The following is a 27,801-nucleotide window of genomic DNA, read 5'->3' as shown; positions in this document are numbered from 1 at the left end:
TACTCTTCTGCTTTGTGTGTGGTCATCAGGGCAGCCAGCAAGGGATGTGACGTTGGGCAAGGCAGGAAATGAGGAGTAGGTGGATAAGAGAGTTTTTCTTTCTGTGTAGACAGAAGTCCAAACTCAGTAAATTTTAGGAATACAGAGGCAGGTGTGGCAGAACATCCGTAACGAGTCACAGTAAAGCTGATGGGACAGTTGGTTTTTTAACTTACACTTGAACAATTTGAGAGTTACCCAGCTGGGTCTTTGCTTGTTTACTAAACAGCAAATTTTACCAGGCCCTCTTAACAATTAGTGATAATCTCATGGGGTAGGGCCATGTGCAGATGTTTTGCCTAATTCAATATTATTGTGCCTGGCTTTAGTGTAGCTTCAGCTGGTCATGCAGCTTCCACTTTACCTCCTGATGTTTTACTGGATGAAATAGAGCAAATGTTCTGTTTCAAAAAGGGAAAAAAATGTCCTGTACATGAATTTCTAATTGAATGCCAACCATAACAAGCTAAATGAAACAGACTTGTTAAATGAAGAATTAATGAACTGAGTGTGATCTGTCTCAGAGAAACTTGAAAGAAAGTCATGACAGTTTATTATTTTTTCCTGATGTTTGTTTGCCCAGGCTGGGCATCTGCTTTCACAGTTTGGGTGAGTTCATTAATGGGTGGGCTTTGGGCACTTCTACATAACAGAACAGCCATATATGCTATTTGCTAGGTCTGATGCTAAGTAAAAAGTATGGAAAATAACACTGAACGTTACCTTCTGTTTCTTGCACACAACTTAAAATTATGCAGTTATTTTTGGAAAATACAAAATGTCAGAGAAGGATAGAGAATCACCATTCATTTCAAGTAGAAATGATGCATAGGTTGGGGAGCTTTGTTTTTTGGTCATTTAGTCAGTACTTTTGCCATGTGTCACTGATATCGACCTAAATAATGTCAATAAAACCAGGGTGATTAATGCAGAAGACAATTAAGTGTAGAATTATGTTTTATCAGTGCATGATCATTCATATAATGGCTGAAGACCAATTAGGGCTGCATTAAAACACCTGAAATGGTCTTGCTGCTGTTGACTGCAGTTTTACTGTGACCCTTCATGTAAGGTAAGGACCTGCCTCCTTTCTTTTAATAATGTTTTCATCAATCGTGAAACAGCCTTTCAAAGCCAGATTTTCATCCTCTCTGCAAACTGGCCTTTTACAGTTGCTGCCCTACTTTCTTGCCCAATTTGCATGTGCAGTTTCCCACTTGTGACTATTTATACCTGAGACATTTGCCAAGTGTTGGAGGCCCAGGTTGTGTTTTCCATGTGAGTCTATCCCAGGTCCTTGGATTTGTTTCTGGCTCACTTTCTCATGCATTTCCAGACTTTGGATGTAAGAAGTGCTTTTCTTCTAATGCATCAGTCCATTGTAATCATGGTGGAGACCTGGGCACTGTTCTGCTTGCATTGAGGGTCCCCACTTCTGCAGTGAGAAAGATTATAAAATTTTAGAGGTGAACCAGCTGCTTTAAGTTCAGGTGTATCTTCAAGTCCATTCTGCAGTGCAGTTACAAGCCTTGTTTTAATTCTGAGAGGGCTTATTGTTTTCCAGGACTAGAGACATGGTTTCAGAGCTATTAAAACCTCTTTTTTAACCTTTCCTCCTTGTTTTGGATTGTAGCAACCTCTTTTGAGGGGAGTGGTCACAGTTTGGCAGGACTTGTCTGTCAGCAGTTGGATGTATTGCCTTGTTAGAGGGAGTACAACAAATAGTTCACCTCAGTCAGAGTCTGAATAGGTCAAGAAGAGATAACAAGAAATTAGGAATAAAACATGGAAAAATATCCAGGGAAAAACACAGGGGCATAGGTGCCATGCCATTTGTCAGGAAGATGGAAGGAATGAAAAAGCAGGCACCCTTTCCCTTCCTCCCAACCCAAATTTAAGTAGCAAAGTGAATTTTCTGTCTGTACTTCAAGTTTAATTTTTAGTCTATAACATTCTCTGCAGTAGGGGCAGAAATGTGACTCCAGGTCTTCTGGATCATGCTAAAGGCTGTTCTGAAGTTACACAGTCATGTGTGGGTTGTTGTTGGTCATACAGGCAGTGAGCATCAATGTGATCCCCATCCTTTTCTTACACCCTGTTGTCTGTGGAAATGGTTGTGCCTTGACCACAGGGTGGATATGGCTGAATGGAATTACCAAACATGACTGAAATAAGCAAGGTGATTAGCCTGAAAATAGGAAATAAAAATCAGTATTTTCAAAATAGGATTTAAAATCACATAGTACTGTATTAAATAATTCTTTCATTTTGCAGATCATAAGATTGCTGTTTCCACAACTGGGTTTTTGAGTATCATGGTTTCTGCATGTCTAGTTTTGGATGCTTCACAGGACCCTGATTTTCAGTGTCAGCTGCTCATCTGGCAGGGGTCTCTCTCGCATTGTCCCTCAAGATGAGCACTTGAAGCAAAAGTTCCCCTAAAGGAGACCAAATCCTTTTTAGTCAAGGTCTGTTTCTAATTTTGTATCTGCATCTCACCTCTTTTGAACATCCTTTGTTGAACTACAGGGCGCGCAAAAAACTCTGTTTTGTACTGAGATCCCAGGGCTGAAGGGATGGTTGTGTGAACACAACAGTGTGGAGGCACCATAGACTATTTCACCTCTTTGGCTTTTAAACCTGCTCTTCCAGTCTACTGATGGGGCACATGGTGGATATCTCTTGGATTTGTCACTAACTCTGGCACCTTCTCCAGAGTCTCAGCAGAAAAGGCAGTGAGCAAGGTAACTGATTTGGCCTCTGGAACATCAGTTAGACCACTCTTAAATTGCTGTTCTCTGTCTCTGCTGAACAGCCCCTCAACTGAACAGTTTAATTGCATCATCTCCCTCCCCACATGTGTGCTTAACATTCACCTGTGTTACAGACGGATGATAAAACTCTGATTTTAATTTTTAAAAAGGGAATGTTTCTCTAGTAACTACTCACCATATGCCCCAGTTTTTCTTCAAGATTGGGGGTGGGCCCCCACACAGACCCCAAAACACAGTACATCGTGGTGGAGGGGAAAGTTTTTAATTAATTAGGGTTTATATATTATGCATAAAAGCCCTTCCTATCTTAGTAGCTGTTTCCAGAACCTAAATGGTTAAAGTAGAAAATGTTAGTAATTTTGCTGCAAATAAATTGATCAGTATGCAAGACGGTTGTCACCGGCTGAATCATGGTCCACAGTTAAGGTAAACAGATCTGTGATGACATTTTCTGAGCAGAATACCAATGCTGCTACATTTCTTCCCAGAGGTTTCTGACTCTTCTTAGATGCGGATAAAATTTCTCTCCAAGAAGGTTTTGTTCACAGGAGAGAAATAGCATCTTTGTAAGAATCTTCCTTAAAGGTGGGATTTCTTATATTTTGTGATTTATTTGTGATTGTAATTCTGTTGAGAGCATGGAAAGGAATGTTTTTGCTTTTCTGCATATCCTGTCTGTACAGTAAATCTTTTTGATGTGGAGTCTATTTAAAGTGTCTGGAAATGGAATGTAAGTAAAACAGTATTAACACAGTTATCAGGAACAATGAAAATGTTTTTTTTTATCTTTGAGAGTGAGCTCTGTTTTATAATCTCTGTAGTTAACACATAAAAGCAATGACTAAATATACAGCTAGATTTTTAGCATTAGTGTTTCTGCAAAATATTTTTGACTACATGATGGCTTCATATTTTCATTGGCATGGTCTAAAGTCAAAGATATGATATATTTTAAATGTCTCTGTGCTAGTCAGAAAATCCCCTTTGCAAATGACTGCAATCCAAACCTTTTAGCTGAGATGCGTCTGACTCCTGTATGATTTCAGGGTAATGAAAAATACAGTTTCTAAAGAGTTTTTGAAATATGATTTCTGTGAACATTTAAAAGAACATTTTAAAATCTGTGTGTATGATGCTGTTGATGGGAGAGGGCACATTTGTAATTCTGTGTTTAGGCTTAGATCCACATTTACTTGGAGGTGATTGACATCACACTCGTTCTATGGATTAGTGGCTGGAAATCTGTTGTATTGATAAAAGTAGAATCTCCTTCGTTCAATCAGATTCTGGTATCTGACTTTAATCTTGTTTATTGCAGTAGATGCTGAAGGATAAAAGAGCCCTGTGGAGAGCATGCTCAGTAATAGCAAGTCTGGAACTGGTCGTTAAAGTCAATGTCAGAGATTCAAAGTCTCTTGGAGTTGGCAAAAGCATTTTTTCAGTAGACTTTGTGTTTAAACCTGGCCCTGTGTATCTGGTATATGGAGATGAGGGGAGTATAATCTGGATGCTTGAGTCTGTGTGGCTGAAAATAGTGTAGTTAATAGGACCTTTTGTAATTTACATTTGCAGATTGTTTTTTATTTCAGAAAGATCCTTTATTATTTTGGGGGTCACCTGCATGTCACGGTGGAGAAACTGTGTAATATCCAAACTTGGAATGTTCAGCAGTGAAATTAATTCTGGACAGAAATGGAGAGACTAATTCAGCAGAGCACTGACATTTCACACAGAGCACTGACATTGTCCTTGGATTAATGTGGCTCCTCAGGGATCTCCAAGATGAACATAAGTATTAGTGGCAGGATCAGGCCCTGCTCCCAGACATGACAGTGGTAAAACAAGAGCTGTAAGGTATCATCTAACTGGAAAAGTATTCACCAAAGATTGTGAGTGTTGTGCTGGGTTGTGTTTTAATAGCATTTCTGTGTCCTTTGGCAGATCTATGGGTAACTCTTTAACCTCAAAATTAAATATTCAATGCATATTTTCAGCAAAAAGGAGTAATTTCTCCTTGACACCAAGAAACATCTTTTAAGTAAATTTGTTCAGAACACTGCCTAGATGCTTACACATGATTTTCGTGAATGTTCAGCCTGATTTTATTTTACTTTCTGAGAATTATACCCTTATGCTCATATTTTAGTTTTGGGTAAAGTAAGCAACACTTGTTTTATTTCCATTGGCAGAAGGAAAGTCCACTTGTGGAACTTTGAATCTGAGAGAGAACAGCTTGTTTCCTAACATTTGTTGCTGCTGAAACACTTCTGTGAACATCAGTGTTAACGTGGGTCTGGATGTGGGTTTGTTTATATGAGCCTGGAAACGTGATCTTTATGATTGTTGACACAGCATGTCCTTTTTTTAATATATACGTATTAATAACCAACTTGACACCTGGTTCTGCAGTGCTGAACTTTCATACTAGTTTATTCTTCAACAAAGTAACTGGGACTGCCCTGAATTTATGTTGATGTAACTTCACACAATTGCAGGTTACTCTTAGGATTTTTTATGGTTTTTTCTTTAGGTCTGTGTCCAATGCAGACACTTTTTCTTTGTTTTGTTTATGGTAATGGATTCCCTGGAATGCCTCTCTACCACAGTATTGCTATCTGAGACTCCAATTTATGGGTTTCTTTTTACCTCTCTCTTGTTTTCTCTCTGGAACATGCACAGGCAGGTAACTTCTCGGGTGCTTAGTCAGAGAAGCAGCTGATTGTTCCATCAGATTTTGCTTCTGGCTCTGCCTTCCCCGGTTGACCCTCATTTCTGAGGTAAACTGCCAAAGTTTCTACTTTTCTCACCAGACGTATTTTATAAATGTAAATATATCATCAAGATCTTGTCCTTTTTATATACTTGTGAAATGAGTAGAGATGGAAGTAATTTGGGAAACATTTCCAATCCATTCCTTTGTCTCCCCAGAAGTTCTTGCAGCCTTCAGTGGGTAAAGTTTTTACAGCCACAACCTATTGCTTATATTTCTGCACAATCACCCAACTTTGATAGGGCTTCCAACACCCTGTTGGCTGCAGCTGAGCACTGGGTCATGTTGTCACCTCTGTTCCCCAAGTCCTCCTGTGGTGCTCTGGTGTTTCTGTACACTCAGACTGTGTGAGGTGTTTCACTGCTGCTTTGGCTGCCCTTGCTGGGGCAGGTCAGGTTCAGGGTGTTCCCTGCTCTGTAGTGTTGTTGCTCTTGGAGTTGCTTTCTTTACTGTATTTACTGTGTGGCATGAAAGAGACCCAACCCTCTTGGTTTCGCCATCTGCAGAGCTCTGATTCTGTTGTGTCAGGAAAGAAATCCTGGAAAGCTGACTGCTTTTCTCAGCACTGTATGTCCACCCTCACAGGTCTCACGAAAGCTGCAGGAGGTCACACAATGGGTGGTGTCTCTTTGACGCGGGAAACTCTGAAATGGAGTTTATTTGGGTGTCTTAAACACTGATGTATGTGGCAGGTTTGTCACACCTTCAGACTGTTCTATAATGAACAGTCTTGTGATTTGAAGGGCCTGAACCTTTTCTCCCTTTTATCTGAGCTTTCCTGTGGATTAGTGAGAGTGGATCCCCTGATGCATTTTTTTTCTCTTGCTTATATTTTGAAAATGGCAATTTTTCAGAGCTTCTTTTAGAGCAGTCAGAACAATGAGCTTGGTTTCATTCTCCCAGGACTGCGAAGACAAATCTGAAGGCTTTTTGTGTCAGAAGTTACTTTCTGTATTACACTGCTTTTAATGTGCCATTATATAGAATCAAGATACTTACACAGTAACTCTTTGGTTTATACCTGGATAGGCAAATGATCTGTTTGTTGCAGTGTTTTCTTTCAGATGTTTTTGGACATTGACAGAACTGAGCCTCTGATTTGGTGGTTTGGCCATTGCTTTGGTCATTTTTTTTTTCCTTTTTTCTTCTCAACAATACAGAGTTTCAGTTTGTCCTTCCTACTTGAAACTTGCAAGCTACTCTTGCCTCTCATATCTTACATACCTGAAAGCAGAAAAGCAGCTCATTTTGGCTATCCACAACCACCTAAACTGGACAATGATCAAAACTATCTGTCTGGGTCTGAAGTTGGCTCAGCCTGTTTTGGATGTACCTCTAAGTGTAGGATGCATAAAGAAGTGCAATCGGGCTTTGCTTCCTTTTTGGTGATCTGTAAAGTAACCTTCAATAACTAGCTTTGGTTTTTGGACTTTTAAGAGGAGATGAATCCAACCCTTGGCCTGTTTGTTCATCATCTTTGTTTCAGATGGAGGAAAATGTGGTTACAAGAACTTCTCATCACAGTAACAAATACAGTATTGTTTCTACTCTCTTAAAATACTGCTCAAAGATGATCAGAAATTGTTTTACAACTACTACTTTAAGAAAATCTGATCTCCTTGATGATCTATACTGAAATGTGTTTCTGAGTGCCAGGGACACTTTGCAAGTAGATTTATTATGGTTTTTACCATCTGCTTTAATAAATCAGTGAGCAGAGGATTTCAAAATGACCTTCAATCCTGTCCATGAAATGTGAGTTTGAATGTTGTGAGTGAATTATGGACATTAGACTGCTAAGGGTACTTATTCTGGAAATAGTGATTTACTGTTGTTTGGATGGTCATGCTTTTATTTGTATGGAAATATGCTAATGTACATTAATGTGTTTCCACATAGCTGCAGCTTTAGCCACAGGGGGACTTTCTGTGGTGTGGAGTTGAAGGCAGAGATGTCATTGTTTGGCCTTTCAGACTTTGTTAAAAAATATTGCTCTGTTGCTTTGTAGTTGAAAAGGAGTTAATAAAAGTAAATGTGCTAGAAGAAATTCATGAAATCAGCGAACAGATAAAGTGTTATTATTTGAAATGCATAATATTGCATAATGGATGTATATAAAGTGTGGGAGAAATGCAAGTGCTCTCCAGACATAACGAAGGACCATGGATTCCTGTCTCCATAATTGAAGTTATTTTGTACTTATCTGTTGGGAAAAAAATAGCAGGATTTTTTTAACAGATTTGCTTTCCATTAGTAATTATATTTAACTGCAGCTCCAGATAACTTGCCAAGTTTTTAAAAAAAAATTGGAAGGAAGATGCATTTTCTTTCAAGATAATTAAATGTTTTGACTGTAGATTTTACCTCCAGAGTGAATAAAGTATATCTGCATTAAAAAGTTATAATTGCTCATGTAGTTTATAAGAGTTACACAGAGGAAAAACATGTGTAATTCATGGAATAGAAGAAAAGGGTATAAATATGTTATATTCCACTTTTCCTTTTTGAAGTTTAATGAACTGTTATTAATAGGTTTTAAAAGTACTTGCCATTAGTGGTCTGAAAACCATTGCATGAGGTGAGCTCTTGCTGCTTCTCACATTAAAGTTCTGAGGTTAGAGGATCCTGTTAACCTGTGGCTATACCTCAAGCGTTGGTAGAAGGACAAATACCAACCTGGATTTCGGGCTCAATTCTGCTCTTCAAGACACCAACAGAAGTGTAGGAAGGAAGCCTTTGAGCCCTGCTAAGTTTAGTCTGGTGCTCTAATGCCTCCAGAAGATAAATAATAAAAAACAGTGTTGCCTGATAATTCATCTCTGCTCTAAACTCTTGACCTCTCTGGCAAACTGAGAAGGGTTTTTTTTATTTTTATTGGGACCCGGGTACCATGATCCACAGCTTCAATTGTCTTGGGAATTCATCTCGGCATTTCTCTACAGGGTACTTTAATTGTTGCAAAAAATGTTGTTGGCCTTCATCTGACAGCCCCTTGGAGATGTAAAATGAGAACTCGTAGATCAGTTTAAATACAGAGGTTCCTACCTGTGATTCTTTCTATCTCCCAGGGACTCTAAATGGCTATTGACACAACTGGACTTCTTGTAAGCAGGCTCTGAGTCTACTGAGTTTGGGTTGGACAGCTTTACTTTTGCTTAGAAGGAAAAAGGAAAATTTCCTCTGTTTATTTTGGAAAGGGTCTTTCTCTAATGTTGTCATCACAGGTTTCTTCTTGAAGGTAGTGGATTAAAGAATTTCTCCCACCTCTTTCCCTAACTCTGCCTTACAGAAATGGCATCAGATATTCCTGGATCAGTGGCCTTGCCAGTGGCTCCAATGGCGAGTGGACAAGTGAGAATGGCAGGATCCATGCCTTCCAGAGGGGGGAAGCGTCGCTCTGGGTAAGCCATTTCTCTTTTTCTGAGGTCTGGAACCGGAAATTATTGGTATTGTAAAATTCAAAATGTACCAGTATGTATGTGTACATTTATTCTGTAATGTTTTATGTATGTAAATTACATTATGACATTAGTCACTGATGTTTTGTTTTTCTCTTTAATATACTTGCTCCTCCTGCAAGATCAAACTTGCTGATAAAGTGTATGGCTTCTTGTTTTCCTTGTTTCAAAAGACTTTGAGGTTTGGCAAAGCATCCAGAAATGGAGTTTGGATCTTGTGACTGTTGCAGATGGAATGACTGCATATTGCCCACATCTATTTAATCTCAAAATGATTTATCAAGCGAATAAAAGTAGAAAGATTGCACATGCAGACTTACCCAACTTCTCCTGAAGGTTGCACCTGGAGTCTCTTAAATGGAGGCCTGTTAAAGATGTTTTCTTCACAGTTCCAGGTACAGAAATAGCATGAGCAGTCACCCTTCAGTGATTGTGGACTACGATATTCTGGGTCTCACTGGAGGTGCAGCCCAGTCTGCCTCTGGGGGAAAGGCCTGGATCAAATTCAGCCCTTAAACAAGCCTGGGGGCTCTGCTAAAGAAGAAGGAGGACCCAAGGGAACTTCAGCTGTTGATGTGGTATAGGATAGTTTTTCCACATCAGATTGCTCTGTGGCAACTCACAGTAATCCTCTGTGTTAGAAGAAAAGTGGAACAAGAGCTTGAGAGGAGCAGAAAACTGCTCTCTAGTATTAACAGTAAACCCTTGTTTTTATCAATGGTTGATCACAAATAATAGGGGTCTTTAGGTCATGCTTTCTCAGAGATACCTGATCTGAGACTGTCTGCAAGAGAGATTGATTAGTCTTATATTTGGCCCTAAATAAGACAGTGTTAGGGCTTAACAGGCTTGATAATGTGAATAAAATCTTCAATGATGGACACCTAAGGAAAAGCCATTATTCCTTCGGAAAGCTACTCTGGGGATTGTTTGCCAAGGTACGATGCCAGTTCTAGGCGTCTGCTCAAGTAACAGTGCTGGAGTCTCAATCTTGGAGCGAATTAACAAGGGGGAAGGTGATCTGTGCCTCCAATGCAGAGCTAAGTGGGTGTGACATGAACACTCTGGATGGTTGTTCTGAGGCATGTTCCTTTGAACAGAACAATTTTGAGATCTGCTCGCACTGAGTGTCCTTCTTGTGCTAAGCTAACAGTATGAAATTCATCTGAGAAACTCCTGAAATCTGTCTTTGACAGGCATCACATTTTTATTTTCAAGCTGCTGAATGAGCAAAACCTTTTTAAACTTGCACTCCAAAGAGAAAACAAAGCATTAACATCTTTTCATTGCTGCCTAACATAGATAAGCTTTTGTACTGTTGAGTTGCAGGATATTTGATCTCTTTTGATCATTATCCATGTCAACTGTGAGTACCAGTTTGCAATTTACTGTTGCCAAGGGTTGGTGCTGCTGACTGTGAAATATTCTGATTATATTAAATACTAACTTGATATTTATTGAAATGCTTTAACTATTGCATTTTAAGTATTGTCATTTATTTGTGGGAAGGTGGAGTGAGGGGAAGGTGGGAGAAACAGAAAATCAAATTATTTTAAATGTATTTAACATGCAAATTCAGTGAGTCAGTATAGATTTGTTTTTATACCCAGATGGTGGTATTTCATCTGTGCACCACAGCTCTGAAGTAATAGCCCTTCCCCAAGCCTGAGCTGAGGGTGCATTTTTTTTTTTTAATGTTCCGTGTCTGTGTATTCAGACCTTGAGGGAAAGAATGCCTGCTGTGTTTAATTCCTCCAAGCTTGTCTTTGAACAAAGTTGCAACTAACACTTGGTCCTTTCATTACTGTTCTGGCGATACAACTTTGTACACCTAAATCCTTGGGCATTTTAGAAATTAACTGCTTTGTGTCAGACATAAAGGAATGGAGCTCGTGTACACAGTCAGCTTTCCCAGTTTTGGTTGTCTCTGAAAATTGTTTCTTTTCTCATAATTGCTGAGGCAAGCTGGCAGAATAATTGCTGTATGGACTTGAATGTAGATCAGTTTAAATCACTTGCTATCCAGAAGGTGTTTCTGCCATGTCGGCATTTGGCTTCATTGGCAGCTTGGAAAAATATTTTTCCTTTCTATAAATTATACCAACTATTTTATAGAAAAGAGTGACAGCATCAGATAATGCACTGCGGTGGTCAATGACTACCTTAGATTTATGCACCTTCAGTTCTTTATTTAATGTGTTTTTAATTTAGACTTTTGTGTTTAGAGCATAAGGGGCTCTTTCACGTTCCTAGCTTGTCTGTACTTGGAGAGGGAGGGTTGGGGGCATTTTTTTGATTGGTTTCAGTTGCATTGGTTTTGTTTCAGTCTTTTCTTTGACCCAGAACTATTAAGATCTGTGGAGGAAGAGACCTCAGCCCACCCTTGCACCCCCCAGTATGTACTGAACAAAAGGCTGTGGTCCAGATCCCCATCTGCCTCTCAGCTGCATCTGCTCTTGACCATTCCTGCCTGCCCCCTTCCTACACTGTATGATCAGAGCAAGCACATTTTGACATTTCTTGGGAATGTTACATAGTAATTTTGTCACAGTGTTGAAATCCTCTCCCATCTGAGTTTTTTAACCTGTGCAGGTTTACTTTGTTGGAGAGTTTTGGGGTTTTTTGTATGAAAATAATTGAGAATAATTAAATTTTTAAAAATATTTTTATCACTGTATTTATGGTACCCACACATCTTTGAAGGAAAATACATTTTAATAAGTACCTCATGCATCAGGCCTTTTCACGATTGATGTGAACAGTATGAAAGAGGAAAACAAGATTTATGCTGTCTCTTCAAAACAAAAGAGCAGAGTGCAGCTCTTTTTTAAAGCCTTTTTAATGGGAATTTTAAATGAAGATAAAAGTCTTTCTGAATCTTCTGAAATTATGTCATTTGTCTTCTTGGAGGCTGCTTCTACTGTTTTGCTAATGTGCAGTATATTCTATCTAAACAGAAGATCTTATCTGTCAGGGTATGAGGAGCTTGATGGAATATTATTTTTACGTGTTCTGCTGTGTTCTGCTAGAGGTTACAACTGATTCACTGTCTTTGCCTCACTGTAAAGCAGACATGGTAGATCAGGCAGGACATTGGAATCAATGACTTTATACCTGAGATATTTTTTTAATGTTTCAAAAGGTTTTTTTCATTTTGCACAGTGAAATTAGGAAACATTTATTAACAAAGATGGGACAAAGATACATTTGCTGCTGCATTTTTATAAGTATTGATTTTTTATAAACTTTATGTTTGGGGTTTTTTAAAATAATACTGCATTTAGAATAAAGTCAAGGGGTTTGGCTAGTTTAACCAAGCAAAGACATTATTTAAAGATTTGGTCTGAAACAGACTGATGTTACACCCTAGGCACTCAGATTATGCTGTGATGAACCCACTGTAAATATGGGAGTTGTTACCTATGGATATTAACTCATCAACAATTTTCTAAGGTGAGAAGCTGATATCCAACCATCTTGATAAATGTGTTAGTTTCCCTTACTCCTTCAGAGGTGGGGATACAGTGCAGGCAGGAGGATTAAGCTTTAAACTATCTTCAGCTTCTCTGCAATTCTCTGCATTGTATTCCAGAAATAATAAACTACACTAAATGCAGTAGAGATATTATTTAATTTGGGGGGAAAATCCATCTCTTAACACTCAGCTGGAGTATTTGGCTGGAAGCTAACAAAATCATAGGATCATATCTACCAAGGCATAAGAATCTCATCATACTGGAGAAGAAGGAGTTACAAAATTAATCTGTCCCAAATTATTGCAGTGTCTCATAAAATCCCCAAAGAAAAGGCTTTTCCCCACAGGTGTATATTTTTTCTGCAGCCCTTTTCCCCTCACGTTTCTCTCAGTTGTGTTTCAGCGAAGGACGTACCTGATGTTGTGATGCTTTTGCGAGAGGTTTCAGGTGGAGCCAGCCCAGTGCTGGTCTGAGTGTGCCTTTCACTTATTAGGAACAAACAGCTCTCCTGTGACATTGACTTTCATGTTTTCAGTGTAGACAGAAATACTGCAAATAACTTGGAAGTTTGTTCTGGAACGTCACATTATAAAGTGTGGGGAAGAAGCAGGTAGGTAAAAGGAGAGACCCTTGGCTAGATGATAATGTCCAAATGTTAAATTACTGGAAGTGTTGTCTGTGCATCAGGTCAAGGGGAATTCAGGCTGCTGGTGTCAGCACTGAAGGCCACATTTGTGGTGGCAGCACAGCTGGGTCCTGGCACAGCCACTGGAGGTCGGTGGTGTTCTGCACAAGGCAGCTGAAGGAGCCACAGACTTTGGAACCGGTTTTAGTGGTAATTAAGTGAGCAAAGATGTAATTTATAGCAAAAATGATGATTGCATCAAAGTTAAGCAACTTAAATACACAGCTTTTCTTAAGACTCTTTGGGGAAAATGGTTTTCCCTCTGCTTCCTCCAGAAATGAATAATCACTATAACCATCTGGAAAATATTATTGTGACTTTTCTAATAGTGTGTCCAATTCCTGTGCTGATTTGCTGCCTTTGTCTCAGTCATACAGAGGTTGCTGTGACTCAGACACATCTTTCAGGGCTCAGTCTGTCTTGGTTGTCAGAGTTAGGAAGTTCCTGAGTAGCACTTGTACTTCTCTATGATGATGTAGTTTTAGAGAGTGTTTTTACATTATTATTCCCACACCCTAAACATACAAATCTCAACTTGTAATTGGTAGGAACTCTTTTAATACTGACAAAAATATCATTGTCATTTTGGGGTTTTGCCTTTAATAGGATTTATATCTAGTTAATATGAAGAGTTTTAGGCACATGGAATCTGTCATTGTATCAGGTTTTATTAGGCTGAAATGTCAGAAAGCTTAGAGTGCTAAAGAAATCTGACAAAATTATTTGTAAATAAAACCATGATTTTCTAGCTGTGCAAATTAAAGTGGTCAATCAAGGTCTGTATATCATATCATATCATATTAATGTATTCATTTCTTATAAATACATTAGTACAATAATTGTATATGTACAAATGCTCTAATACAGTATATATTATATATGTATATGGTAATTTCATATCAGTTTGGTTCTTAGTCTAAATTAATGGCAGAACCACCATCTTGTAATTGGGATATATATATATTTATCCATCTCTTTTTAAACTATAAAAATGTATAAAATGTTTTGGAAGTTATAATACTGCATAACTTTCTAGTGGCTTAATACCAACAGGAAGGAGGCAATTACACTGCCTACCACAGGAAACTAATTTAGATGTCTAATTTAGAAAGTTAATCTTCCTCGTCTTTCTGTGTAAGACTACGAAGCAAGAGGTTCCTGCTTTTTGTTGCTCCCTGGAGAAGCCAAACTGGAGGGCCCGTGGAAGAGGTTCTCTCTTGGGCTGACTTGGGAAAAAAGGTCTGGGACATAAATCAGCTAATGAGCCACTCCTAGGTCTGGAGAACAGGAGCAAAAGGGGAATCTACAGCCATTAACACCTCTGGTCAAAACACAAATCAAACAAGTTCGAGAACCACGGGCTTAAATGTTCTTGGCTCCATGCCAATGTCTTGATTACTGATTTGGAAATCTTGCTTTTGCAGAATGGACTTCGATGATGAAGATGGGGAGGGGCCCAGCAAATTTTCAAGGTGAGCATTTGCAAAGAGTTGGCCAAATCACTGACTTATCTCAGTGAAGAAAGACAGCTGTCTCACTACTGATGTTTTAGAGTCAGTATGAATATGGCTGAAGAACTTGCCAACATCTTGACCAAAATTCTAGTTACTGTTTTTATCAGCTTCCTCTGCACATTAGCATGTTGGTAGAAATCTGCCTAATGTAGTTATTGGCTTATAAAGCTGACAGTGTGTATGTCATAATTTCACTCTGCAGCTATGTCAAATGAGAAAATTTGTGATTTTCACCTTATTATTTCAACTACTGTAAGCATACTTTGGTTGTTTGACATTGCTCAGGTTGTCTTTCTGCCACTGAAAATGGAATTTTATTTCTGGTTAATTTTAGATGTTAACTGCTTGTTAAGACAGTTTGACAGATCCTAGAGGTGGAATTTTTAAAAAGATTTATGAGCTTTATGTAATGTACCATTAGGCCTAACTGAATAGTAAAAATTGGCAAAAATTAATGTTAATTAACGTGGAATATTCTAAGCTACAAATAAACAGTAAAGCGTCGTTGCCATTTTTTCACTTTTCTTTTTATTATTGGTCACACTGCATTTTTTCATTAGAAACCAAGCAGCTGCAATGAGGGGTTTAGATGCTTTGGAGGCTTTTGGGTAACTGCTGATTATCCAAATTGTAATTGCAGCTCTCTGGCAGCAGCCATGGTGAAACACAGCTGTCACTGTAGGGTTTAACAAGATCTTTCTAGTCAGTCTGAAAGATAAGTGTGCTGAAGATATGCTGTAAGACCGTATCATAATTTCCTGGACAAGACCAGCAGCATCCCTTTTGAGCTGATGTCGTTTACAGAAAGGCTATTCCAGTCCCTGGTGTTAAAACTGCTGATCTGAGGGCTTAGTCCTAATATTTGCTAGAAGATACATGTTAAGGGAACAAGATTTCTGATTAATGGGACCTGATTTGTGCCTGCCTAACCATCAGGATTTCTAGGCATACAGGTGCGTGTGTGTTGGTCTCTCTCCATCCTGGCTTCAACCCATCAAAATTTACTGGTGGCTTAAGTCAGTAGTTCCAGTATTTTTATTGGAGAGGTTTGCTGTGATGTGCTTAGACTCAGCTGATTTTAGATGTCAGATCAAAATCTGATATTTAAGTTTTAAATGCTGTATAGACCCCAGATTCTCCTCTTTTTAGAAAGTAAAGAAAAACAGTGCAGAGTCACCTAGGGCTATGTTCAGATATCTTTGACTAGTTGTGCTCTGTCTCTTTAGGACCTTTCCCTTTTCCACATTGCTCACATGACTGATTCCTAGCTTGTCTCAGTCAAAATTATTTGGTTAGCAAAGAACTGCTGTTTACAGTTTAATCTAACCCAGCTGGCTTTGACTGAAGTGCCTGAAGGAGCATCTGTGCAGAGAGGTCAGCTGGGAGGCTGGAAGGGAAAAAACAGCGGTTCAGGGCAATAGCATCTTCAGCCCAGTCGGGCAGGGAAGGATGAGTAGACAAGCCCCAGGCTCATGGGAGCAAAGGAGTAGTGGTGTAGGACAGTACTCCACATGAGGTGACACACTTTGCTTCTCAGAGGCTTCCAGGTCAGCTCAGGTATCTCTGCATGGCATCTCATCCTCACACAGAGCCATGTGCATGTGCTTCTCACATGGTGGCATTGTGGCCATTCCTCACTGAATCTGTCGTTCTGTTGAAATGTTTTTGGACTCGGTCTGTTCTCTGGGCAGAATCAAGGGGAATAAAATGGCATTTTCACTTGAAGGTTTAGAGGGTGCTGGTGTTAAACAAAAGAAGTCTTGCTTAAAGCTTTAGGAAGGAAAAAAGATAAAGTTCATTATTAGTTTTTCAAAAGAGAACAACGTGCTCATTTAGTGTGTATTACTTTGTTAGGTAATACATGGGACCTCCATAGGCTGTCTGTGGTAATAAATTGCATAACTTTGGACAGGTGTAATTCTAATACAAAATCTCACTGAAATATTCTTAAGCACTAATACTACTCACTTCTAGAAAAACTGTTAGTCTTACTTTTGTATTTTCCAAAATCTACATTTTCTGTTTTGGATCAAGCAATTTTGTTTCTTCAAAAGAAAGAACTTTTTTGAACAAATGTGTCTTTTTGTCACTCTGCTAGCAAAATCTAATTTCAAATGATTAGTGTGTTTATTAGGAAAGAGGACCAGTATGTAATTTTTTGGTGAAATGTCACATTGCTACCTGTCTTTGGGACAATGCTTCAGAAACATTGAAGCTTTGATCTTACAGGACAGAAGTCCCATTGGTTTGGATTTTCTCCATAAAGGTGCCACCAATACAGTGCGCACATCTGGCTGGGCATCCAACTTCTGTTGATTTGTGTAGGAATGAGGTACCTGTTTACTTCTAGGGATTTAAGCCAGTTTAAATTTCACTTCTATTTACCCAGCAGATTCACCTGCCTGCGTGACTTTTGCCAGTCTCCCCAACATCCAGTGCAGTGTCTGTACCTGCAAAACTTTTTTCTGCAGGTGCCCTTACATAACACATCACACTTCAGCCGTGTCTCTGCCCTCCTGTGTTATCTGTAGACCATCAGTGCCCTCTGCTGAATGGAGCGAGCTGTGGTTGCAAGCTGCAACAGAGACAGCTCGTTCTCTTCCAACACAGCAATGAATATTTCATGGGCTGCTGTCAATAAAAGCTCACTGGTGTTTTTTGTAATGGTGCTGGTTGTCAAGTTTCCCAAGCAATCAGTGTATGTCAAAGTGTTTGCATAAATCCACTGAAATGTGTCTTCTACTTTTTAAAATATACAAATGAAACTTTTTAATCATCATGGCTTGGAAGTATCTGTTTCCTTTGCTGTGTCATTCTCATTCCCTCATTTTTCTTGCTGTTATTTGTAATAGTTTGCAGTTGTGAACCTCTTTGCTTTCTACTGTGTGTTGACTACCGTTCAATGTGTAACCCTTGTTGACTGATGTATTATCTCTTGTTTCTAGGTATGATGGTGATCAAATCTCTGGTGATAAGGAAAAGTTTGCAAGGTAGGCGTGTCCTTTAGAGCTCTTCTGCTGAGAGGAAAGAGGGGGATGTTCGTGTCCAAAAGATCTCAGTATGTGTGCCTTAGGTTAGAGAGCTGGTTATTTTTTTAAGGTGGGATGATGATCAAAATACTGCTGACACAGGTAGGAAAAAGAGAAGTCAAATATGGTTTGCCCCCATTTTTATTTTGTATGTTACTGTTCTGACTGATCTAAAGTCAGAATGGATAGCTGATCCAAAAAGGGCCTGAAATCAGAAATACAGACCCAAAGTGGTTTTGAATCAGTATCTCAGACTTTTATGTCCCTCCAAAATTTCCATATAAAGGCAAAGTGAAAAATGACAGAATTAGGCCATCATGCTGTATACATGTTTATGAATGTCAGGGTTCCTAGGACACAGACTTTTGGAAGAAGACCACAACCCCTCTCTTTCTTTCAAGGATTTAAACTCAAACATGTTTCAGGGAAGTGTTGGGGTTTCTGTTTGCTTCAACGTTTTCACGGCCAGTAGATTAATGTGCTATTAATTTTTAGCTTTTATGATCAGAAATTAAATGGACTGTTGAGATATTCTTCTCAGAAAGTTTTGCAGTCTGTTTACTCTGTATAATGGTTGTTTTCAAAGTTCAGGAGTACTAAAATACTTTAGTGGCAGACAATGTAATATATATTTATAAACGTAAAATATATGTTGAACATGTCTGTTCTTTGTGTCTCTTCCTTGATCACTGCTTCTGTGAAAATGCTGATCTTAGAGCAAGCTTTCATCATGTAAAAATGCTTTTTTTTCCTTCACCTTATCCATATTTACCTGCATGTATAAGCTGACATGTACACACATGTGCTCCATGTACGTGTGCACTTTCACACAAGCTGTTCTGCTCGTGTGTGTGTGTGTGATCCACCTTCCACAGGCACAGTTCTCTCCTACATCTGTGCAAACCCACACAAAGGCTGTTTTTATCAGACACATGAAATGGAAGGTTCATTATTACAGTGTAATAGATGGTGACCTCAGGCAAGGCTTGGCTGTAATTTACTGGGCAGCCATGGGCTGTTACTGCAGGCACCCACAGCTGGGTTTCCTGAGTATCAGACAGTAAGCACAGGCATCAGTAGAAATAATAACTCTGCATGTAACCCTAACAAGTGGTATTTCTGAAGGCAGTGCCTCATGCATGTTAAACCTGTATGTGCAGGAGCAAGATACACATTGTAAAGCAGGGCAAGCCCATGCATTCCTTGTTTCAGGAAGCAGCATGCAACAGCTCAGATTCCTTCCTGCATTTTAAGAACAGGCTTCATTCTTAAAAGTAGCCAGAAAGTGTGTCAAGCCTGTCTTCTGCTTTCATGATCAGTCTTCATAGCAGTCGGTCTAAAGAATGTTGCAGTTTCTTTTAATGTTGTGTTATCACATCAGTCAATGCTGGTGGACTCTCCAAGTGATCACCTCTCACATCTTGTTGGATCAGCCAGCGATCCCACAAGAATATGCCATGCTCAGCTCATTGAAATGAGTGGAAGATGCTGCTTTGACAACTGAAGCATCATCTACCTGTCGCGTACTTGTATTTAGCTGCCACAACGCAGGTACAGTATGAGAAGAATAAGTGCAAGGCACTGAAGCATTGTAGATCCACATGGACCATTTCAGATATATTGGTGTGATTCCTTAATAATAATCAGGCATTGGTGATTTCCAGAATGGAAAAACTGAACTCCCAGATCTTTATTTTTGAAAGATATTAATGGCTGTCCATTTTGAGAATTCTCAAATTTGACTCACTACCTCAGTCATATGTTTTCTCTAAAGGATGAGAACATTGGAGCTCAGCCCAACTTGGGCAGCATCAAATACTGTCATTGTTACTTCCCTCCTGTGCTAGATTGTTCTTGAACATAAATTCCAGTCTATGTCTGACAAGCCAGATGTTTACTTGCTGTCTTTTGTACTCATTTTATTTATTTATTGGGATTTTTTTGTATGTACTGTTATACTGTGTATGGTCCCAGTGCTGCAATCTCATCCTGCAGGCAAGCAGTGATGCCCTGCAGGGATGTGGGATGTACCAAAGAGCATTGCAGGACTAGACATCTGTGTGTCATTGAACGGGGGTTTTTGTAAGTCAGCACTGACAGTGCTGACCCAATCCTGCTGTTAGTGAGAGGTTTCCTCTAAAAGACTCCTTTTATAAGCTGATCCAACATCTTGAGCAAGGACTGGGAGCTGAGAGATGCATCACAGCAAATTTGGGAGTTTGGCTGGAGCTGGCAGATGTCAGTTCCTCACATGTTTCTACTTCATTTTTATCCTTAAACCAAAGGAGATTAAAGTGGTTAAAAGATTAAGGCCACAAGCCAATAGCTAGAAATATGGGTTCTTTTCACAGCTATGGACAAATCGTATTTATCTGTCTGTGGCCTGGATTTTCTGTCTGTAAACTGGGGGATAGTAGTGGTTTGCTTTGTAAAGCACTTTGCTCTCCTGGCATGCAAACAGCAGGAGTGCGAAGTATCATGATTAGTTACCTCCAATTTGAATTCTTACACTGCTCATGTGTCTTCTCTGTTGGTTTGGTGTTTCTTTAAATGTTCAGGGAGAATCATAGTGAAATCGAGAGGCGCAGGAGAAATAAGATGACGCAGTACATCACCGAGCTGTCTGACATGGTGCCCACCTGTAGCGCCCTGGCTCGTAAGCCCGACAAGCTGACAATTCTTCGCATGGCTGTTTCACACATGAAGTCAATGAGGGGCACTGGAAACAAATCTACCGATGGAGCTTACAAGCCTTCATTTCTTACAGAACAGGTAGAATTTCAACAAATGTTTTTCTCTGTTGTGAATACAATCAGTTTTTTGTGACTGTTTGGACTTGATCTTAATTTTATGACAGATCTTCCTCTTTGAAGAAGCAAATTGGCATTTTTGCCTTTGAGGTCTGTCTCTCTGAAAAACAAGTCAATTGTTGCCTCTCAGAAAGGAATTTTCACCTCCAGATCTGGGTTCTTCCCATCCTAACCAGGATTCTCTAAATTAGATAAAAATGAGTGTGGAAAGACCTACCTCTCCCTCTGGGGGTTAGAGGAAGGTTAAAAAACATAGTTTAATGGTAGGATTGAAGTTCCCAACAGCTGAACTGGGGAGAGATGAATCCTATCTGTACTGGCTGAGGTACTTCCTTGGTTACGTTTTTGATGGAAGAAGGAAGATGCACCCAGTGCTTGAAGGAAAACTATGTTTAACTGACCCTGTTGAAAATTCCTACCACCTCCATTGTTTTTGAAGTCCTATGGGTGTAATGTGCATTTTTGTGGTCTGAACTGATTTAAGCACTTACACATGTAAGTTATGGCCACAGGCAATGCTTCTTTCTATTAGAGAAACAGCAGCTGCTGCTGACCTCTCAGTGTTCACTGTCTCTACTTACTCTGGCTTTCCCCAAATGTGTTTCTGAGGGACTGTGCCATTTCACTGGCTGTTGGTGGCACCCCTCACTTCTCATTGCAGTTTCTTTGTTGTTTTTTTTTAATCTTGCAGAATGACTAGAGTTTTCTTCCATCTTTATTAATAAACATATGCAAAACTGGTCATTTTATCCTCTGCATAGTGTGGCCATCTGTGCAGTGAGATATTCTATTGAGTCAGTGGTTCAAGAATGATGCGCTTTCTCTATAATGAAACAGGAGAAGTTGACAGTTAAGTGTTGCTTGAGATGACTTACCCATTTCTTAGTAGTGTTTACCAGACTTTGATCCTTACCTTATCAGCAAATATCTACCACTTGCAAACTAGCCCTTTTGAGCTGTCTCACGTGGAATGGGACTCGGGTTGTCCAGAGCTCCCTGAGTATCTTAACAAGCTCTGGTGGTCACTGGAGCCACTAAAGGCTGTTCAAGCTCGTCTGCCAGGAATTGGGGATGGTAGTTGTCATCTTTATCTGTGGGAGGTTCTCAAACTCCATTAAGCAATGGTAGTGTTTCTGGTTGATGTACACAAACAGCTGTTTGCTTGTGCAGTTCAGGGTACTGGGTATCTAAACCCAGTATCTGAAGATGAAGGACAGAAGTACATGGCTTTCAAGGCCTACAGTCCCCCTTCCAATGCTCCAGGTGGGGTCAGGGAGAGCTGCATTTCCTCCCAGAGGGGAGCTGCATTTCTGGTGGATGTGTGGGTGTCTCAGGACAGAATCACCCAGGATGATGAGCAGGGGACCATGTAAAGAAAAGGCCAAAGACAGGAGTGCTTCAGACTCTTTTTATCTCTTAGACTTAATATGCACAGACTGAAAAAAGAAAGCAAGAATTGACAGAACCTTCTTGTATAGTGGCTCAGGCCCCCAATGGCAGAGGAGGCTGGGGATTCCTTCTTTATTTGCATTATGCTTTCTGCTTTTTATCCAGTGACTGTTTAATTTACAAACAGAGCTCATTCTGAGAAGGACTAGGGGAAACCAAACTAGAAAGCTTTGTGAGTTTCTTTCCAATTAAATTATTCTGGACATTTATTTAAGGGTTGAGTTTGCTGTATGAGTTAGAGCTGTTCATTTCCTCTGTTTGTTCCCTGAAATATCTTTTTTTTATATAATCTTAGATGCCTATCACACAATATGCAGTGAGTATTAGTTGCTTGATTTTCTTAAAGTTCACCAGATGAAAGGCCATAAAGGAAAGCAAAGTGTTGTTTGTTATTAAGATCAGCAGTTTATGCCTTGCTTACCAGTTTGGTTGTGTTTTTACATCAGTACTACTGTGAAAATTTTGGTCTATGTTTTGATCAGCTACTTAGATCACAAGAAAACAGTATTCTTTGACAGGGACAGATGTTTTTTTAATTCCCTTTTCTTGCTGGCATTCTAATAAAATCTTTTCTTTGGAAGGAACTGAAACATCTTATCCTGGAGGCTGCAGATGGGTTCCTGTTTGTAGTTGCAGCTGAGACGGGGAGAGTGATCTACGTATCAGATTCTGTGACTCCTGTGCTGAACCAGCCACAGTCTGAATGGTTTGGCAGCACTTTATATGAGCAGGTTCATCCAGACGATGTGGAAAAGCTGCGAGAGCAACTGTGTACATCTGAAAACTCTATGACAGGTCAGATATGTCTGATGTATGATTCTGTATGTTATGGATACCTGCAGAGTTTTTCCTCACATTCAGAATGTCTGGTTTAAAAATCTGGTAAAAATGTCATTCAGCAAGATTAAACTGGGTTTTCTTTCAGGTAATGCAGTAATATGAATCTTCTCTTGCTTGACTGCATTTTACTCCCTGTTTGCTTGACTTCAGTCAAACCACCTTCACGTAGCTCTACATTCGAACTTCTGGTTTGGAATTTGGATTGTTCTCAGGTTTCGTCTGGAAACTTAGATTGTTTTCATTTCATCCTCACTGAACTTGTGACTTCTTCACGAATACTTGTTTCTTTAGGGCAATGTTTTATTTGAAATCAAAAATCATACTTCAGACTTCTCTGTTTTTGTGAAAGTTCCTTGTGGTTTACTAACCATAATCCTGGGGAAAAAATCCAATGTTTGGCAACTGCAAATGTAGTGGATCTTAAATGGGAGGGTTGCTCCTCTAGCAATGGGGTAAGTTGCCTGTAAGTTGATTACCTATAATGTTGCACATTAAACCATATTCATATATCCACTATAACTCTAGATTTTACAATTATTCATGTTCAAAGCTGCCAGTAGGAAACTACTTTGTCTTTGATAGGATTTATGTATGTTATAGCTGTGAGAATTAGCTAACTCCTGCTTAAAATCAAACTTGAAAAGGAGGAAACTCAGCTTCTCTTTTTATTCTTCACATATTATGTTTATAGCTAAAAGAAAAAATCTAGGGGATTAGACTTACCAAAATCCTGATCCATGCAAAAGTTACATATTTTTGCTTTAATAGTTAAGAATTCTGACCTGATTTGCTGAAGTTTTGTTGTGTTTCATAACTCAAAGGACAGTGATCCAGTTTTGATTGAACCTGCACACTGTTTACTGCTTCCATGTCAAAACAGTGCCAAATTCATGATTTCCTGTGGTTTGAATGTGATGTGGTTTTGGCAGAACTTTCATGTATTCAAATTGGAAGCTCAAAGCAGAATTCTGTGGTGAAAATCCAAATGGATCAAAAACAAGTGACCAGTTAGGGGAACCTGTGCAGGGCAAAACAGCTGAGTTTCATGCCACAAGACTTGCAAAGGAGCACAACCTCTGTTTTTATTACGTAGCCTGTAATATATCTTAACATACCATCTTCCTCCAAGAAGCAGATATTCCAGAGCCTCAGTGAACAGTAATATTCTGACTTCCAAATGTGCTGTTATGGGACTTAACCTTCTCAAACTAGAGCAGGACTAGACAAATGCAGAGCACTTCTGAAAACCTAACTCTGTATTTTTCCAGCCTTAGCTATGTGCTTTTCTTTTACGCTGAATTCATCTGTAGCCAGTGGAAAGAGAGGATCTATAGTATTTACAGAGTTAAATCTTTTCCCTGCCTGAGTCCTTTGGAGTTGTCAGATTGACACAGAAGGCCTGTAAATCTGCTGTACCAGGACAGCTGAACATCTTCCCAGTGTGAGGAAAGCAGGGTTGCCTCCTTAGCTTTTTGAGTAGTTTTGTTTAGAAGATGTGGCTGGTGAAGTACGGTAAGTATACTGGTAGTTCTGTCGGTCTGTGGAACATATAGATAAACAGGAAGCTTTAGAGTTATTATATTAAACTTGTATTTCCTTGACTTTTTAAGGTACCATTAAGTAAGAGAAACAATGTTCTTTAAGGGGTGTTAGTGCAGCCTCAGTTTGTTTGTAAACAGCACACAGCAGGACTTGAGTACTTCACTCTTTCTCCTTTGAGATACCTTTCTGGGAGAAAGGTGATTCTGGAGTCCACTCAGCCACTTCCACATTCCTTCCTGATCATACTGAGAGTAGTTGCATTGTAATAGGTACTAAATGAAATATTGCAGTGACCAGAAACAATGTGTGCATTAGTGACATTAAAAGAAGTTAAGTAGGCAAATGTACTTCACTTTCTTTAAGTCAGTGTTTATTAAACCATCTGTGCAGTTTTCCTTGGCTTTCCAAAGTCTTGTTTCATGCAGAACAAAGGGCAGTGTAAAGCTTGAAAGAGGTGAAAACCACTAGCCAGTCAGCTGCTTTTGACGTTTTTCCTGCTCAAAATGAAATTCACTTCAGACAGCAGGAAAATCCTCATCTTATAGTGACCTCTGACTGTGGAGCACAAGATTTGCTTAGGGAAAGGAAGAGATTTTCAAATGAAAGTGTAAGAATATGTTGTTATTTTTAATTTTGTTGTCTTCCTCATCTTCTCAGAGTCCATTTTCTCAACCCTATAACCTTCTCCTTCAACCCTTAATCTGGGAAAGCAGTGACAACATCTTGACAAAGGAGAAAATTCACTTGCCTTGCACCAGATTGGAGCAGTGTCCCTTGGTTATATTTGTCTTGTTACAAGTGCTGATCATTAGTGCTGTATTGCTGAGATTCTCCCAGCACCTCTTAGCTATCCTGCTACCCAGAGAAAAGCTGGTCCAGACCCTGAGGACTTGGGAGGCTGCCACTGCCAACGGGGAGCAACAGAGGACAAGCCTGTGGAGAAGGAAGCCTCCTGCTCACATTTCTGCTCCCAGGAATAGGACTGGGACTGGGGCTGTGCTCGCATGAGCATTTCTTTGGCAGTCACACAGCTTATGCAATCATCACCTCATCTCACCCTCTCCTTTGGTATTTATGTGGTACTACAATGAGTCACATCAAGGGGCTGACCCAGTGAAAGCCAAGCTGAGCTAAAATCCCTTGATTTTGGTAGAGACAGCTCTCTGGCCCACTGTATCATGGGGTTTGAACTCTGAAGAGTGCTAACACCAAGGAGAAGCAGGAAGTGAATAGTTAAGAGTAAGGGGAAGAAAGGACTTTAGGAGCCATAAAAATATAAGTCAAATTGACGTGGCTGTTTAACTATGGCCTCAGTCACAAAGTGTGTTTGAGGAACTAATTGCTTGCTCTATTTTAAACTCTTAGGATATGGGAAAGGATAGATAGTTTCTATTTCATTTTATGTCCTTGGAGATTTTATTCCCTGGAAATGGAACAATTGTCTGCTTGTTCATTGTACACTAATTGTTAACACATTGTAGCAACAGGAAAGCTGAGCTATGAAGTGTGTGCAGCATTTGAAATGCTCTAGAAAAGAGAGCAGCTGAGGCTTGATGATAGCAACAAATAGTGCTCCCAGGAAGTCTTTACATGCATCATGTTCCTGAATAATCAGAATGGGGCAGATATTCAGAGTGATAATTCATTTTTCCTCTTTGTTCTTGGAAATCTGCAGATGGCAAAACAAGTCACTTCAAATATGGATGAAGATTGAATCCCACAGGAGGATCCATTAGCAAAGACTTCTTTGTCCTTAGGGATGCACTGATGGAACTTGGTGGATGTTGAGTTCATATGCAGGCTCAGCCCTAGTGCAAGCGATACAATATAATGTTCCAGAGCACTTTGCAAGACTGATTTCTAATTCTCCATAAGCAGCTCATGAAAGGGTAAAGTGATGAATATAGACACTTCTGTATGGTTGCCTGGAAATGCTCCAAGTGATTCCATTGTGTATCTGAGATGTGTCTGAGCCTGTGAGGTCCCTCTTCCTGCACCCAACATCTCCAGTGGTGCAAATGGGAAACACCCAAGTCTGTTATCTTCAATTCTGAGCTCCAGGCAGGACAGCAGGTAGAAGTACAGCTATAACACCTTCCTTCAGCCTCACTCTCTAGGGTGAGGCAGGGAGCAGCATATCTAATCCTATTTGTGACACAAAGCCTCCTCAGGTTCAGAAGGAGTCCTTGCAAACTGTTTCAGCTGCACAGTTAAGGGGTGCTGAAAGTGTGGACCCGTGACAGCAAGAAAATTATTAGAACCAGAACCTCTACAGCTTTCATTTTCAAGGGATCTCAAAATGGCTAAATCACTTCATTTGCTAGCTGAAAAAGATTAATTGAGGTTACTTCTGGACAGAACTAGTATGCCAAGTTTAGTCTTGGCATAATCTTTTATTGTCATGTTATAATTGCAAACATGCAGAACTTTATGATGGAAATGGTGACGGAGCAGAGAAGAAGTTGAGCTGATAGGCACCTTTTGAGAAGAAAAGAGCATTGTGTGACAATTTGCTGTGGGTCATGTAGATTATGGAAACATCACTCCATGTTATACAAGCAGAGATTTGGATTGAGGAACCTGTCTTAGGGAACCTTCAAATAATATGTTGTTTTGCAGTGATGATTTCAGCATATGCAGTTTTCTGTCCAACTGCAAAGCTTTGTTACTAAGCAGTTTGTAGTGTAGACAGAGCCACAAAACCCAGATGTTGTAGATAGAGTCAAATTGTCTGTAAAAATGAGAAAAATTATGTTCAGCTCGAAAGAGGGCAGTGCCAGAGACCAGTGGCCCACCAGTGGAGAAGCAAAGTAAAGCTTTCTGCAGCACTGAACAGATGGGAAGTGCTCAACAAATGGCAAATAATCATGTGAAAGAGAAGATTAGGGGTAACTTCTCTCTCCAGCAGATACTATTCCTGAAAATTGGTGCATGATTTTTATGCTGTGAACTGCCTTATACTTTCATGTCAGTTTTCCAGCTCTGATTTCTGTATGATCTGTCTTGGAAGAAAGGGAGTGGTTCTCTTATTGGCAGCCAGCCAAGTGAATATAAATGTGATTGAACTCTGACTTTCCATGAGTTATTTGGAACTCCAGCTGATACAGAGAAGAGCTGGATGAGACTCCTATTTGACTTCACATGTAAAATTCTCCAAAGAAATTCAAAGACTGACTTGAGGCATGACCAGAAACTCAGCCCTGGCAAATATAACTCTGTCATGCCTTAAGTATCATCATCATTAATACTAAAACTTATGTCTGATAGAAAAGTAGTAATTATCAAAACAATTAATGGGGTGGCTTCTGCACTACATTAGCAAACCACATCATTAGCTTCTCCACATCCACTTGAAAATTGAATCAGCCTATTTATTCAAAGAAATTGTAAAAAACTCTATTGTAGCCTTTTGTGG

The 27,801-nt window shown here is 39.5% G+C and overlaps 1 protein-coding gene across 4 annotated transcripts in view; it reads left to right on the top strand.

Moving 5' to 3' along the window:
• Positions 1 to 27,801, top strand: part of ARNT2 (aryl hydrocarbon receptor nuclear translocator 2) — a 103,284-nt gene that overhangs the window by 15,450 nt on the left and 60,033 nt on the right. For 2 of the 4 annotated variants that reach the window (XM_071568135.1, XM_071568134.1), the window contains exons 2-6: positions 8,873 to 8,984; positions 14,627 to 14,674; positions 17,662 to 17,706; positions 20,304 to 20,517; positions 22,586 to 22,799. In XM_071568135.1, the coding sequence (XP_071424236.1) occupies positions 8,873 to 8,984; positions 14,627 to 14,674; positions 17,662 to 17,706; positions 20,304 to 20,517; positions 22,586 to 22,799 (633 nt within the window). Of the gene's footprint in view, positions 1 to 3,247; positions 3,399 to 8,872; positions 8,985 to 14,626; positions 14,675 to 17,661; positions 17,707 to 20,303; positions 20,518 to 22,585; positions 22,800 to 27,801 lie in introns of those variants that run through there. The other 2 variants (XM_071568136.1, XM_071568137.1) reach the window with 2 other exon arrangements.

Source organism: Pithys albifrons, chromosome 13 (genome assembly GCF_047495875.1).
Source record: "Pithys albifrons albifrons isolate INPA30051 chromosome 13, PitAlb_v1, whole genome shotgun sequence".
NCBI classification, from domain to species: Eukaryota; Metazoa; Chordata; class Aves; order Passeriformes; family Thamnophilidae; genus Pithys; species Pithys albifrons.
Note: the sequence above shows the minus strand (reverse complement) of the source record. Positions and strands in the feature narration are given on the sequence as shown.